General features: G+C 51.1%; 3 protein-coding genes and 1 pseudogene across 3 annotated transcripts in view; 2 read left to right on the top strand and 2 right to left on the bottom strand.

The window, feature by feature from the left end:
- Positions 1-3,813, bottom strand: part of Mrpl10 (mitochondrial ribosomal protein L10) — a 7,766-nt gene extending 3,953 nt beyond the window's left edge. The window contains exons 1-2 of the mRNA XM_021175791.2: positions 3,723-3,813; positions 497-666 (exon numbers count right to left, since the gene is read on the bottom strand). Coding sequence (XP_021031450.1) covers positions 497-666; positions 3,723-3,774 — 222 coding nt within the window. The 5' untranslated portion in view covers positions 3,775-3,813. The remainder of the gene's footprint in view (positions 1-496; positions 667-3,722) is intronic.
- Lrrc46 (leucine rich repeat containing 46) overlaps positions 1-10,537 on the top strand; it is a 13,720-nt gene extending 3,183 nt beyond the window's left edge. The window contains exons 2-9 of the mRNA XM_021175790.1: positions 4,145-4,266; positions 4,362-4,467; positions 6,217-6,325; positions 8,596-8,642; positions 8,915-9,024; positions 9,178-9,247; positions 9,520-9,662; positions 10,112-10,537. Coding sequence (XP_021031449.1) covers positions 4,245-4,266; positions 4,362-4,467; positions 6,217-6,325; positions 8,596-8,642; positions 8,915-9,024; positions 9,178-9,247; positions 9,520-9,662; positions 10,112-10,473 — 969 coding nt within the window. The 5' untranslated portion in view covers positions 4,145-4,244 and the 3' untranslated portion in view covers positions 10,474-10,537. The remainder of the gene's footprint in view (positions 1-4,144; positions 4,267-4,361; positions 4,468-6,216; positions 6,326-8,595; positions 8,643-8,914; positions 9,025-9,177; positions 9,248-9,519; positions 9,663-10,111) is intronic.
- LOC115032746 lies at positions 6,502-6,651 on the top strand (annotated as a pseudogene).
- A 540-nt stretch (positions 10,538-11,077) lies between the features above and the next one.
- The window catches only part of Scrn2 (secernin 2), a 4,074-nt gene continuing 1,525 nt past the window's right edge, over positions 11,078-13,626 (bottom strand). Inside the window, 5 exon segments of the mRNA XM_029483057.1 lie at positions 11,078-11,371; positions 11,546-11,726; positions 11,819-11,984; positions 12,083-12,298; positions 12,777-12,976. Coding sequence (XP_029338917.1) covers positions 11,213-11,371; positions 11,546-11,726; positions 11,819-11,984; positions 12,083-12,298; positions 12,777-12,976 — 922 coding nt within the window. The 3' untranslated portion in view covers positions 11,078-11,212.

Raw genomic sequence — 13,626 nt, 5'->3', positions numbered from 1 at the left:
GACTAGTAAAGCTTCCAGATGCTTTTTTTGGAGACAAGTAAAAACTACAGAAAATGCAGAGTGTGACATCAACGCAGAACCAAGTGTGTATTTTACTATAAAGGATCTAGGGTGGGTGAGACTCAGAGAGTCAGAGTGCCCGCTGTAGGAGCCTGACAATCTGATGTCCACCCCCTGGACTCACGTAAGGAAGTCTGGTGTGCTTTCACACATCTGTAGTCACAGCTCCTGTGGTGAGACACTCACCGGTTCTCACTCACCGGAAGCCGTGCGCCAGCGTGGAGCATGCAGCATGGCAGAAACAGAAGACTTTATGAGGTGTTAGGAGACCTGAATCCTGAAAGCTGCCCTCTGCCATGAGCTGTGGCAAGTGTGTACATACATTCTCACACACACTCTGTCTCTCAGAAAGTGAACTGTTGATCTGAGTAGCCACAGGGCTTGTAGTCCAGCTTCATGAACCCACCACCAAGTAACACACACTGAGCTGCCTTACCTCCTTGGGGGGCTTGGGAGGAGGTGGCAGGCATCTCGGGTTGATGGCAGGTTTGGGAGGAATATACTCAGTTATCGCCATTAGCTTCTGCCGCTGGAAGTGCATGACTCGCCAGTGACGGGTCACAGCCTTGGAGCCATGGCGCACAGTCTGGAGGGTGGGCAGCCAAGCTACAAGGGGAGATGGCAACATAAGACACAGCCCCTTGGAGGACCTTGCTTGTCTTCAACCGACACCTCCACCTCCACAGAGAAAGGCACGGTTCACAGAGTTAGGCATGGCACAAAAAAATTCTCTTCTCCTCTTAGTGGGTGACCTTAGCAGAGGCTCAATCCTCTCTCCAGGTTTTTGTTACTGTTGCTTTCTGTTTGTCTTTAGACAGGATCTCATACAGCCCAGGCTGGCTTGAACTCACTGCCCACTCCACCCGTGTGCCGCCTTCAGGACTGCAGGTCTATGTCACCATGCCTGCTTTAAGCCTGCTGGGGTAAATCCAGGCCCCGTGCGGGCGCTGGCAAGCACTTTACCAAGTGGACTACAGATCCAGTCCTCCTCCACAGGTCCTCCTTGTGTACAGTCCTAGAATTTTAAAAGATTTTTTTTTTTTTTTTTTACAAGATGAAGTACTTTAAAAGTACAAGGGAAATGGAGAACCAGGACTAGCATGCACACTGTAATTCACTCAGGAGGCTAAGGCAGAATTGCCATTGTAAGACAACAACAGTCCCGGGTACAAGACCACTCAAAAAGCAAAGCAGTGCCTAAATTAATAATCAAAGCATATGAGGAGAGGATTGAGAAAACGCTTTCGGGCTGGTGAGATGGCTCAGTGGGTAAGAGCACCCCACCCGACTGCTCTTCCGAAGGTCCAGAGTTCAAATCCCAGCAACCACATGGTGGCTCACAACCATCCGCAACGAGAAAACGCTTTCCTTAAATGGCCAAATAATAAATATTTTAAGTTTGGGGGTTCATATAGTTTGTCAGTCAACCCTGCTAAAAGCAGCCATAAAAGCCTGGGCGTGGTTGGAGCTGGAGAGATGGCTCTGTGGTTAAGTGCACTTTTTGACTGACAGAGAACCTGGGTTCACTTCTCAGCACCCATATGATGACTCACATCCACCTGTCTGTCACTCCAGTTCCAGAGGAGCTAAAGCCCTCTCTTGACACCTGCAGGCACCAGGCAGAAATGTAGTATACCTTATATGTGCAATCAAACCACACAAAATAACTTCGTAATAATAACCTAGGCATGGTGGAGCATGCGTATAAATTAGCCCTCAGAAAACAGAGGCAAGAGGACTGCCCCACATTTAAGGCCAGAGTAGTCTACACACTGAGTTCTATGCCAGTCAGTGCTACACGACAGGATAGTATTCTTTAAAATGAAGAAACAAGCTGGGCATGGTGCTGCACATCTTCACTCGTAGGGCTCCGGCGATAGAGGCATCTCTCAGGTCCAGGCTCAGGCTGGCTGGGGGTACTAAGATGTAAAAAAAATCAACCAACTAACCAATCAGAAACCGGTGCAGCCACAAACAATATGTAAAGCAAAGAGACCGTGCTCCAGTCAAACTATTCATAAAGCAGTCATCCGGGCTGGGAATGCAACTAAGAGGTACAGAACTGTCCACCTGCCCAGCCCGAGGTTCCATCCCTAGCCAGCAAGAAAAGCAGAGCAAATGAAAGAAAGAACACCCCCATGACCAACCATGCCAGTCCTCGCTCTGAGCCGCAGTTCTTGAATCACAAAGACCTCCATCAAGACACCACCATCAGCTTTGTGTGGGAGCGCACATACTTTACTGCCTGCCCTAGACCTCTAAAATCTGAAACTCGGTGGTGGGGTCCAGAAAGTTGTACTTTAATAAACTCTTCCCGTGCTAATGATGGCTTCATCCCACGGCTCTGAGGCTCCTATGACTTGAAGCAAGTAGGGGGTAAAAACACAACAACCTCACAACTCGCCCAAAGGAGTCTTTCTTCAGGTCAGATGGTGAATACCTGAAATCTGAGTTCAAGATCAACCTCACTAATGAGACCCTGACTCAAACTGTAAGATTAAGGCCTGCGAGACGACTAATCCAGTACAGTAAATGCACTTCCCACCAACTCTGACAAGCTAAACTCAACCCTTGGAATCCCCCTATGATGGAGAAAAGAGGCATGCAAGCTGCCCTCTGACCTTTCTGTGCCCAATAGCACAATCTTGATGACAGGAAAAGCTTGGAAGGTCCCCTCTGCACCCAAGGACATTCTCCGAAGCTCTGAGCCAAGGTGACTCTTTCAACCCTAACATAAAGACCAACAGCGTCGTTTTGCAGGGAAAAGACCAGCTAGAAGACTCCAGGTAATATGGAGGATTGCCAGGATGAGAGGTTTTATGGTTAAGGGCCACAAGAGCTGTTACGAGTGCCTTTGGGATGAGATGGGGCTGGAAAGATGTCTCAGTGGTTAAGAGCACTGACTGCTCTTCCAGAGGTCCCGAGTTCAATTCTCAGCAACCGCGTGGTGGCTCACAACCATCTGTAATGAGATTTGATGCCCTCTTCTGATGTGTCTGAAGACAGCAACAGTGTACTCACATACATAAAGTAAATACTTCTTTAAAAAATAAAAATAATGCCTTCCTCCCAAGGTGCCTTTGCTTTGAAGCAATGAGTACAATCCTACAGTATGGTGTCAATTTTGCCCATTAAATGCCTGATGCCTATTAACAGCAGACACCACAGCTGAGATGGACACAGTGAAGTTTAACAGATCAGACGAGACAAGTGCATAAACAAAACTAGACTGATTTGATAAAAATAAATTTGACCAAAGAACCTGCTCTTTATGGAGAGAGGGTAGTTGAGAGAAGACTTGAATCTGTGTTTGGGCTAAGACCTTAAGAAGGAATACATAAAATTTCTGGCAAGGACTCTCCGGGACCAGGAGTAAGAACTGAGCGAAGGGTTAGAAAAATCCAAAGCGAGGTTCTGGGGTGTAGGAACCTGTCACTGTTTTTGGTGACAGCGCTGCTGTGGTTCCCGGCTTGGGGGGGAGGGGCTGTGGAAGGGATGTCACCGACAGGTAATGACCCAGTCACATCAGAGATCCGGCTAGTGGCAGGGTCTCCGAGAGCTGTCGACGGTCAGAGATTACGGGAAAGGTCAGAAGGAAAGGAGGGAGGCGAGGGCTAGAGAGCGCCAGCCTGCGTGCAGGGAGGCCCTGGGCCACTCCTTACCCGCCCGGGGCGGGAGACCTCCACGGAGGATCCCGGCCACCGCCGCAGCCATCGCTACAGGAAGCTCCCATGAGAGCTGCGCGGAGACGGAAGTAGCTAAGGATTGTGGGGTAGCAATAAAAAACCCGGGCCCGGAAATAGTGGGCGTGGCGCCTGATGGGGCCGCTATGCGCATGCGTGGAGCTGGGCTCCTCCCTCCTCCGCCCACCCCGCCCTCCGTTCCGGCAGACCTGGCGTCCTGTCTCCTAGCAACGACGCGAGACCTCAAGGAACGGTTCTTTCTATTCCTTCTAGTCCTTTCAGTTTAAGGCCAGTAAAGCCACGCCACACACCTCTAACTCCAGATCCTTCGTTCCCATTTACTCCTATTTTTCCACCGCACTCCCAGTAATTCTCAGAACCCCCTGTCCTTGTCTCCTCAGTCTTCCCTCCAACCTGGGTTCAACCGGCCCAACCGTCTAAGCTTCTCTGCTCGCCTTCGTCCATCTATCTGCCTCAAGCAGCGGCTGTTTATTTTAGATCATGCCAGGAGACGAGCAGGAAGGTGAGTTGACAGAATAGTTGGGCAACAGTGAGGTCGGGTTTCCAAAAAAAAAAAAAAAAAAAAATCCAGGCAACAAACGTCTCATCTTTCCCCAGCTATGAAAGCTGCCCAGAGAACCGAGGAAGGTGTCCACATTACTGAAGCCCTTATCACCAAGCGGAACCTGACCTTCCCTGGAGATGAAGACCTGTCAGAAAAGATGTGAGTGAAGAGGAGAGAAAGGGGTGATTGAAGGCGGGAACACTGACGTCCAGGTTGCTGAGCTGTACTGACTTTGAAACTCGTGTTTCTCTTTACTTACTCCACTTACCAATCAGTATTACTTTCCGGTTGGTTTTTACTTCTTTGTTTTGTTTTGTTTTGTTTCGAGACAGGGTTTCTCTGTGTAGCCCTGGCTGTCCTGGAACTCACTCTGTAGACCAGGCTGGCCTCGAACTCAGAAATCCGCCTGCCTCTGCCTCCCAAGTGCTGGGATTAAAGGCGTGCGCCACCACCACCCGGCGGTTTTTACTTCTTGAAGATGATTTTTTCATACATCCTCAGCTGCCTTGGAGGTCACTACCTCACCTCTTAGCAAACCCCAAAATTCTCTGCCCAGTTCCCAGTCTGGCCTCCCCATACTGCTGTTGCCCCATTGATTGTTATAAATAATAAATCTAATTATTCCCTGGTAGAAACTTCCTCAGCAACCTACTACAGCTAGAGTAAAATCCAAATAGCATCAACCAACCTTATTTACAGCCACATTCTACAAGTGTGCAATTTCTCATACCATGTTCTTTTTTTTTTTTTTAGCATTCTTTTTTAATTATGTGTACAATTCATTCCAGCCTCCATGTCAGAAGAGGGCACTAGATCCCATTAAAGATAGTTATGAGCCACCATGTGGTTGCTGGGAATTGAACTCAGGACCTCTGGAAGAGCAGCCAGTGATGCTCTTAGCCTCTGAGCCATCTCTCCAGCCCTCAGACCATGCATGGTCTTGCTTGGCATCGCCTGAGAGCTTGGCTTATTAGAAGTGAATTTCCACCGGGGATGTAGCTCACTGGACACATTGCTAAAAACCACAATAACCTGGCTGTCGTGTAATCCTGGCACTCAAGAGGTCGTGGCAGGAAGATCTGAAGGTCAAGCTCATTCTCCACAGCTACACAGAAAGTCTGAGGCCACCCAGGGCTACACGAAGCTCTTTGCATTTACCAGAAAGAAAGAAGGACACCCGCTCAAACCTACTGAATTAGAATCCACACCTTACAGTACCCAAAGGATTCGCAGGCATATGCAAGTTCAAGACAAGCTGGATTAGCACATGCATGCACGGCATTGTCCCCCTCCCCCTCCCCCCTCTCACTGCCTATGCATTGGTCACCTCTTCTAGGAAGTTCCTGACGCCCCCAGTGTGGAGTTGGTGCATGGCCCATGTACCCACTTTTGTGCCTCTGGCGTCCACCTGTCATAGTTATCTTGTTGGACTCCCTAATAACCGTGGCCGAGGGCCTACGTCATTTGTCCCGAGGACACTCAGTACATTTGGAAATAATGAGCGTAAGGACAGAACAAGTGATTTCCTTCCATAATCATTAGAAAGGGAGAAAGGTTCTGCTAGGAGACAGGAGGGTATTTCTACATCTATCCTCAGCCCAGCCTTGCCACCGCCATCCAAGGAAAGCTTCCCTTGTTCTGAATCTCCAGGAAGCATGAACAGCCACCTAGCAGTTTTCCAGAGGGTCCCTGTCCAGCTTGTGCTTGGCTTTCTCTGTGCCACCACTGGAGAACCACGTGTCTGAGACCAGCCAGTCTCATGACTTAGACTAGTGTCACAAAGCTGTCCTTGACATCTCCAAGCCACTTAGCCCTCGCCCTCTTCCTTGAGTGAGACACGTCTCCTCTTCCCTCCCTCCCGTCATCTATTGAAGGCCACAGGTGTGAACCCTGCCTACTCTCCTCTAGGTTTCACACTCTCGATGAACTGGAGACTGTCCGCCTGGACGGGGAAGGGATTACTTGTATCGGAAATTTAGAGAAACTCCAGAATATTCACAGCCTCTACCTGCAATCGGTAAAGTCTCCCCCACCCCCAGCACACACGCACACTCGTGCACACACACGTGCTTCCTGTCCTTTCCCTGCTGTGAACCTAGTTTATCTAATCTGAAAACAGCTGAACAGCTCATCTCTGTGTTTCTGGTGTTTTGGCCAGGAGAACATTCCCAAGTGGATCAGAAATTCTCCTGAATCGCTTCTCGGCCTTTTGGCTAAGATCAAGTGTAGGAATTCTCCTGAATTGAAACACTAATTACTGGCTGGGTGGTGGTGGCACACACATTTAATTTCAACACTTTGGAGGCAGAGGCAAGGCAGATCTCTGTGAGTTCCAGGACAGTTGGGACTACACAGAGACACCCTGTCTCGAAAACACAAAGCAAAACAAACAAACCAGCATAAAGACTGATTTCCTACCCCACCTTACCAAGAGCTCCGAGCTTTAGAATCACTATGTTCAGACACTTCTCTTGGTCTAGATTCCAGGCCTTCTAGACTGTTGAAGATCCTCTCAGGCTCAAGCCTGTTCCCATTTGGGGGTGGTGGCATATGCCTGTCACCCCAGTACTTGAGCACTGAAGACTGACAAGATCGAGGCTACCTAAGTTACATAGGAAGTCCCAGTCTGCCACACAGAACTCTTAAAATAAATATAGATCCAAGTGTGGGGGCGCATGTTTCTGGTCCCATCACTTGGGAAGCAGAGGTAGGCAAATCTCTGAGTTAGAGGCCAGCCTGTTCTATAATTTCCAAGCCAGTCAAGGCCAAATTGAGTGACTGTGTCTATAAACAAACAAACAGCCTGGCAGTGGTGGTGCACGCCTTTAATCTCTGCACCTGGGAGGTAGAGGCAGGGGATTTCTGAGTTTGAGGCCAGCCTGGTCTACAGAGTGAGTTCCAGGACAGACAGGGCTACACAGAGAAACCCTGTCTCGAAAAACCAACCAGCCAACCAACCATCAAACAAACAAACAAAGGCTGGCAAGATGGCTCAGCACATAAAAGGGCTTGCTGCCAAGCCTGTAACTTAAGTTCAACCCAAGTCCCACATAGTAGGAGAGAACTATCAATTTGTCTTTTGACCTCCATGCAGATGTGCTCTCGCACCACACACACAGACACATACACACATACAATGTCATTTAAAATGTTTAAACAAGTACCCAGTTACCATTTTGATACTGCCTACATCCTTCAGATCTCTCTCTCTCTTTCTCTCTCTCTCTCTCTCTGATCTTGCCTGAGTTTATTTGTAAAAACAGCATAGGACACTGGTCATCTGCAAATAGTGTGTGGGTAGGTGTGTCACAGCAGTCCATCTGTCTTTACACTGGCAGGAGCCTTTTCCATGGGGCCTTCACAAGGGCCTGGGCACCTTTGGGAGCCTGGGCTGCAGCTGAAGCCTTGGCCCCTGCCTCATTTTGAACCTTGGGCTTTGGCTGGCAGCGCCTACGCCCCTTGGTGATGTAGCTTTGAATCCACTTCCCAAGCCTGGGTGAGCGATGAAAGCCAGGAGACTGAATCTGTGGCTGGGGCCCTTTGACATCTTGGGCTTGATGACCTGAGGCTTCACAGGGTCCTTGGTGGCCTCTGCGCGCGCACTCACTGCCTTTGCATTGTTGGCCTGCATCTTCTTCAAGCCTTTCTTGTTGTGCTTCTTGGCAAAGCGCATGCTCCTCAGGAACTTGGGGTCAAGCCCCTTAAGGGATTTGTATCTTTGTGACCAGGGTTTCTTGATGCCATTTCTGTGCCATTTGCAGGACTGGTTGTGTTGTGTTGTGGTTCTTGGACTTGGCCATGTCTGCACAGTAGAACCAGGGGCTCCAGCAGTGCCTGGGGCCCTTCAGATCTTTTGGAGGCTGTGCTGTGGTGGTTGGGTGATCTTCAGCCTTTCCTAGGGTGAATATAGCCAGAGGCCTTAAACTTCTCCTATAAAAGTCTTGTGAGCCAACTCGTACACAATCATTGTTCCTTCTGGGTTTGCAGACCCCCAGGAAGCCTTTTCCATTTCCCTAGGGCCCCTTGGTTTCCTTCTTGAGTTTCCAGTCCCTCTTTGGTCAACTCATTGAACTAGCCCCAAGTTTACACATTAACCATTGACGAGAGAAAACAAATCCTCTCTCCCCAAGGAAGTGGCATCCAGCTACTCGGTCAGGTTGAGTGGCCATTCTCCAAGGGTAATGGCTGCTGCTGAGCATAGCCATGGTCGTAGACCTTCATCCCCTTCACAAGACTTCCCACCCAGCTGCCTTAACTCGGTTTCCCCACCCTGGTTTCCTCCTGCAGAATAAGATCCAGCGCATTGAGAACTTGGCATGCATCACCTCCCTGCGGTATGTGGCACCAAGGCAGGGAAAGAGTAGGGAGTGGGTGGTGGGTGTCGGGTGGCAGGTGGCGAGAAACTGGCTACACCCCTGGAACTGGCTTGGGGCTCTCTAAGCCTGACTCTGCTTCCCTCAGCCCACAAGGCTTTGAGTCCCCACTTTGTCAGCCAGCTACCTACACAGGGAGCCTAGGTACCTGGCGCCCTCCTCCTTTTTCTTTCCTCCTCCTCCAGCCATTCTGTAGCTCAGCCTTGTCTCTGTCCCTCCCTCCTCCTTTGCAGCTTCCTGTCTTTGGCAGGAAACCAAATCAGGCACGTGGAAAACCTCCTTGACCTCCAGTACCTCCAGTTTCTGGACCTGTCTGAGAACCTGATAGAAACGCTGAAGCTAGGTAGGGACGCCTGGCCCTAGTTCATGGAATGGGGGGTCCTCCCTCCTCTTGGCTCCAAGCTCCTTCTGATTTTTGCTATAGTCCCCGATGCTTGTCTCTCTTGGGGAAGGGGGTGCAGAGCAGGCATGAGACCCCATTCTTTCTGCCGTACAGATGAGCTCCCCGAGAGCCTTCTTATCCTCAACCTGTGTGGAAATCCCTGCACCAACCAGGATGGCTACAGGTGAGAAGGGACTGAGGGTGAGCTGAGCGCGCGTCACCCGTGCTCTAGGCAGCCACTGTCAGCCGCAAGCCATCATGCCCTCTGCCCCTAGCCTGAGTCCCATATCCAGCACCTCACAGGAGCCAGCCTGGTGCTCTTTGAGGCTGACCCCAGCCCATCTCCTAAAGTCATTCCCATCCAGGGATGGGCACTAAAGCACACGTCACTGTACCCTCCCGGGTCCCACACCAAGGACATCCTCGTGGGTAGCCTCTGCTCCTTCTGCCTTACAGGAAGATGGTGATAGGAGCCCTGCCACTGCTCTTGGACCTGGACAAGCAGCCTATACTGGAGCGGTGGACCTCAGATGAGGAGGATAAATCCTCAGATGATGAGGAGTTTCCAGAGCTCAATGGCCCCTTCTGCGCAGAGCGAGGTGACAATTTCCAGTTTGCAGTCACCCCAGGCTCACACTGGCCCCAGAGACTGGGAGAACCTCACTGACACCGTCCTAGGCAGCTAGTTCTGTGGAGTGGTCTCTCTGCAGCTTCGTGGTCTCCTCCACTCTAGGCCCTTCATGTTCTCAGAGAGCCACTCAGGAGGGTGGCATGTGTGTCACCCTCCCAGTGTGGCACATAGTCCCTGGGGGTTACTTGCTCACTTTCCATCAGCCTCAGGGCCACCTGCTGTCCATAATAAAGTGAGTGCCAATGACCCACCTCTGTCTGGAATCAGGGCACGATCTAACTAGGGGATGCTGGCAACTCATGCCTCCCAGCCCCAGCTCCATACTCCTTTTACTGGGCATGACGGGAGGTTTACCCAGGGATATCCCAGAGCCCAAGGCCCTCCTGCTGAGCCCAGGCTACACCTCTCCTCCCCCAGGATTCTTCAAGGACTTGGAGCAGGAACTGCATCAGCATCAGGAACGCAGGCAGCAGGCAGCACTGACAGAGCACTTGTCAAGGATGGAGACACAGCCTGTCCTCACAGACCTGCCCCTGCTGCCTGCCGTGCCCATGGCTGGGGACTGCAGCTCTACTGCCACTGACCAGCCTGGGAAGGAGTCAGCCCCTAGAGCTACCTCCTCAACCCAGACTGCCTCTTCTACCAAGAAACAGGTTTCCAAGAACCAGAAAAGCTCTGTCCAGGCAAGGAAGGGGGCTCTAGCAGTCACAACCTCCAAGACCTCTCAGGCTGCAACCCCCAGCACGACAAAAACGACAAACAAGAAAAGCACAAAGTAGTGCACAGTGTCTATGCAGCCTCCTCCTCGGGCTCTGCCCCAATAAAGTGTCTCTGGGCTTGGAATGTTTTTCATGTTACAGGGGGCAAGTCAAGGACTCAAAACCAGGAGGCAAAAACAGTCCCTCAAAGCAGCTTAACCTCTTAGGGGTGGCTAAAAAGGCTGGGTCCCACTGGTCCTCAAGGGCACGAAGCAGGAGCACCTTGCTGTCTTGTGGTGAGATAGCTTTGTGGTTTTTTTAAAGATAGTGCCTCACCGTGTAGCCCTGGCTGGCCTGGAACTCACTGTGCAGACCAGGCTAGCCTGGAACTCACAGATAATCCACTTGCCTCTGCCTCCTGAGTAATTGTTTTAAAGACATGTCACCATGCAGTCCAAGCTAAGGACTAAACCTTGGGATCCTGATTGTCCCCAAATAGTAGCCATCTACCTAGTGAGGGGACTTCATGAAAACCTCACCACCACCACCACCACCACCACCACCACCATTTAAAGCTAGGTCCCATCATTAGGGTTTGTGGCTTGGCACTACAGGTTTAGCAACCACCCTGCTGGGAGCTGCCCTTTGCCCCAGCTCAGCTTCTCTCAATAGACTTGAGATCCAGTTCACTGAAGAAGGAGATAAAACATTTATTAAGTCACTCCAAACCTAGATGAGCAGGGTGAAGGGATGGCTGTGATTCAACCCCACCACCGCACCCACCACAGCTCAGGGCAACTACCCTAGAGCTCCTGCATGCTTAAGCATAGGCCTGCTGCTCCCTCTCCACAAAGGCCTGGAAGAGGCTGCCCAGGCCCTGGGGTGGTGGGGTCTGTTCACCGGTAAGCAGCCCTCTGAGAGCCTCTAGGCCTTCCTGCTCCAGCCGCTGCTGCTTTTCCCGGAGTTGCTGTGCCTGCTCCTGTTGTGAAAATCAGAGGTGAAAAATGTGAACCCTCTCCCTGCAGGCAGGGTCTCCCAAGACTAGCTGAAGGTCCCACCTCTCCTTAGATCTACAGCCCTTTCTGGTCCCAGAATATCCCAAAAGATATTTCCTACCTACCTTCAGCCCTTCAGCACATTTCCCCGGGCTTACCTGCTCATCCTCCATCAGCCCAAGGGCTGCCTGGTGTCCACGATAGAGTGAGTGCCGACGGTCCACCCGAGTCTGGAATCGAGGGAGGATCCGAACAGGGTCCTGGGCTCCAAAAGTGGGGGACAACACCTGGGGGGACTGGGACACACCCACTTCAAAGATGAAAGGCTTGAATACCGACCTAATAAGACACAGGTTGAAGGACTGAAGTAGTAACCAGGAACAGGTGCTGTCATGTCCCTGACACTGCAGTATGTCCCCTTCACCCCTCACCTGGATGGGTCTGGGGTGGCAGTAAGGAAGTGGACACAGGGCTTTGTGGGATCCTGGGGCAGGACCGATACCATACTGGCTGTGGTGCGGAAACCTCCGGAGTCCATGCAGATGCCGCTCTCCTTGTCCCTGAGGATGCCCATCATCACCTCTGCTGTGATGTTCCCTGCCCAGGACAGAGTGGGTGGGGGGCTCAGCAAATGGGAGAGTGTGACAGGGACTCCAGCTGGGGTGCTGTGGCCCTCCTGCCCACCACTCACAGACCTTGATGTCGCTGCAGCATCTCACACCCTGCCCGGAATCGGGCCTTGGCAGCCTCCATGCGCACAGGCTGCTGGGTCAGGGAGAAGACCTCTGCAAAGTCAAAGAGGCCCTGCCCAGTCCACCAACCCTGAGCCTTGGCATGGCTGCGGAGCTCTGGGTGTTCAGCTGAGATGTCTGTACCAATGCTCAGCTGGTTGGAAATATTCCGGGCACCTCCTGTATAAGAAGAGGAACTTGTTTATCTGTTATGGGGTACCCACTATGTGCTAGACCCTGGGTGACATACTTAGATGACAGTTTAAACAAGTACAACCTGCCCTTAAGGGGCCTGTGGTATGAGGAGACTGACAAAGCAATCAGAACTAAATCATAGGGACAGATGTGACAGCAAAGTGGTAGCTGCTTGTATAAGACCCTCCTAATCAACCACACAGGGAGATCCAGGAAGGCTTCCCAGAGGAAGGGGCAGGCTGAAGCATGAGAACATTTGGTCAGGTGAAGGAGAAAGAGAGTTACTAAGTGTGTTCATTTCTAGTCTCCCAGGGTGTCCTTCCCTGTCCCTTTATGACCCATCAGCTTTCCCACTGCCCAAGGCTGTCAGGAAGAACAAAAATGGTAGCCTCCAGAAGTGGAGGGCAGTACCTGGGGAGGTCTAGGTTCCCTCTCGGAGGCAGGCTCTATGCTAGACTCCTACCCTGGATCCGCTGAGCAGCCCACAGTCTCCCAGCTGTCTCCAGCACCCACGCCTCTGTCCGATCAGCCAGTAAAAAGGTGTTGTGATAGCAGAATGGCTCTGGATCCTCCCGGCAGCTGCCTTCCTGCCCATAGCGGTCCAGCAAGCCTGCAATCACGTGCACAGCCTCCTGGGCAGTGCTGCTCCGTTCCAAAGCCAGCCTGATAGAAAATCAGAGTACAGAAGCGGTCCACACGGGTTTGATGAAAAGCCCACGTAACACAGCAAACCCAGCAGCAATGATGGTTGATATTAAACAGTCATGCAGGCCAGGCCTGTGATTCCTCCGGAGTGGAGACAGGGAAATCAGAAGTTCATCTCTGGACTCAGCTACATACTACATGATCTCTTAAAACAAACAAACAAAAATACCAAAGCAAAATGAAAAATCAGCTGGAGTAGTGGTACACACTTTCAACCCCAGCACTTGGGAGGCAGGCAGATCTCTGTGAGTTTGAGGCTAGCCTGGTCTACATAGTGAATTCTAAGCCAGTCAGGGTTATGCAGTGAGACCCTGTCTCAAAACATAAAATAAAACAAAAACAAACAAACATGAAAAAACAATAATAAGCCATATTGTTGCCAAGCTTTGAACTGTGAATTCCATGGAAAGGTCTGGAACACTCTTTCCAAGGAAGAAACGCCTGAACCTCTCCTCAGGCGGGGCTGCCCCACATTTACCAGTTTTTATAAACCGCAACTATGTAATATTTCAATTAACAAAAGTAGTACTGGAAGCCGGGCGTGGTGGCGCATGCCTTTAATCCCAGCACTCCGGAGGCAGAGGCAGGCGGATTTCTGAGTTCGAGGC

This window comes from Mus caroli, chromosome 11, assembly GCF_900094665.2.
Source record: "Mus caroli chromosome 11, CAROLI_EIJ_v1.1, whole genome shotgun sequence".
NCBI lineage: Eukaryota > Metazoa > Chordata > Mammalia > Rodentia > Muridae > Mus > Mus caroli.
This window is presented reverse-complemented; position numbering and strand designations above follow the sequence as displayed.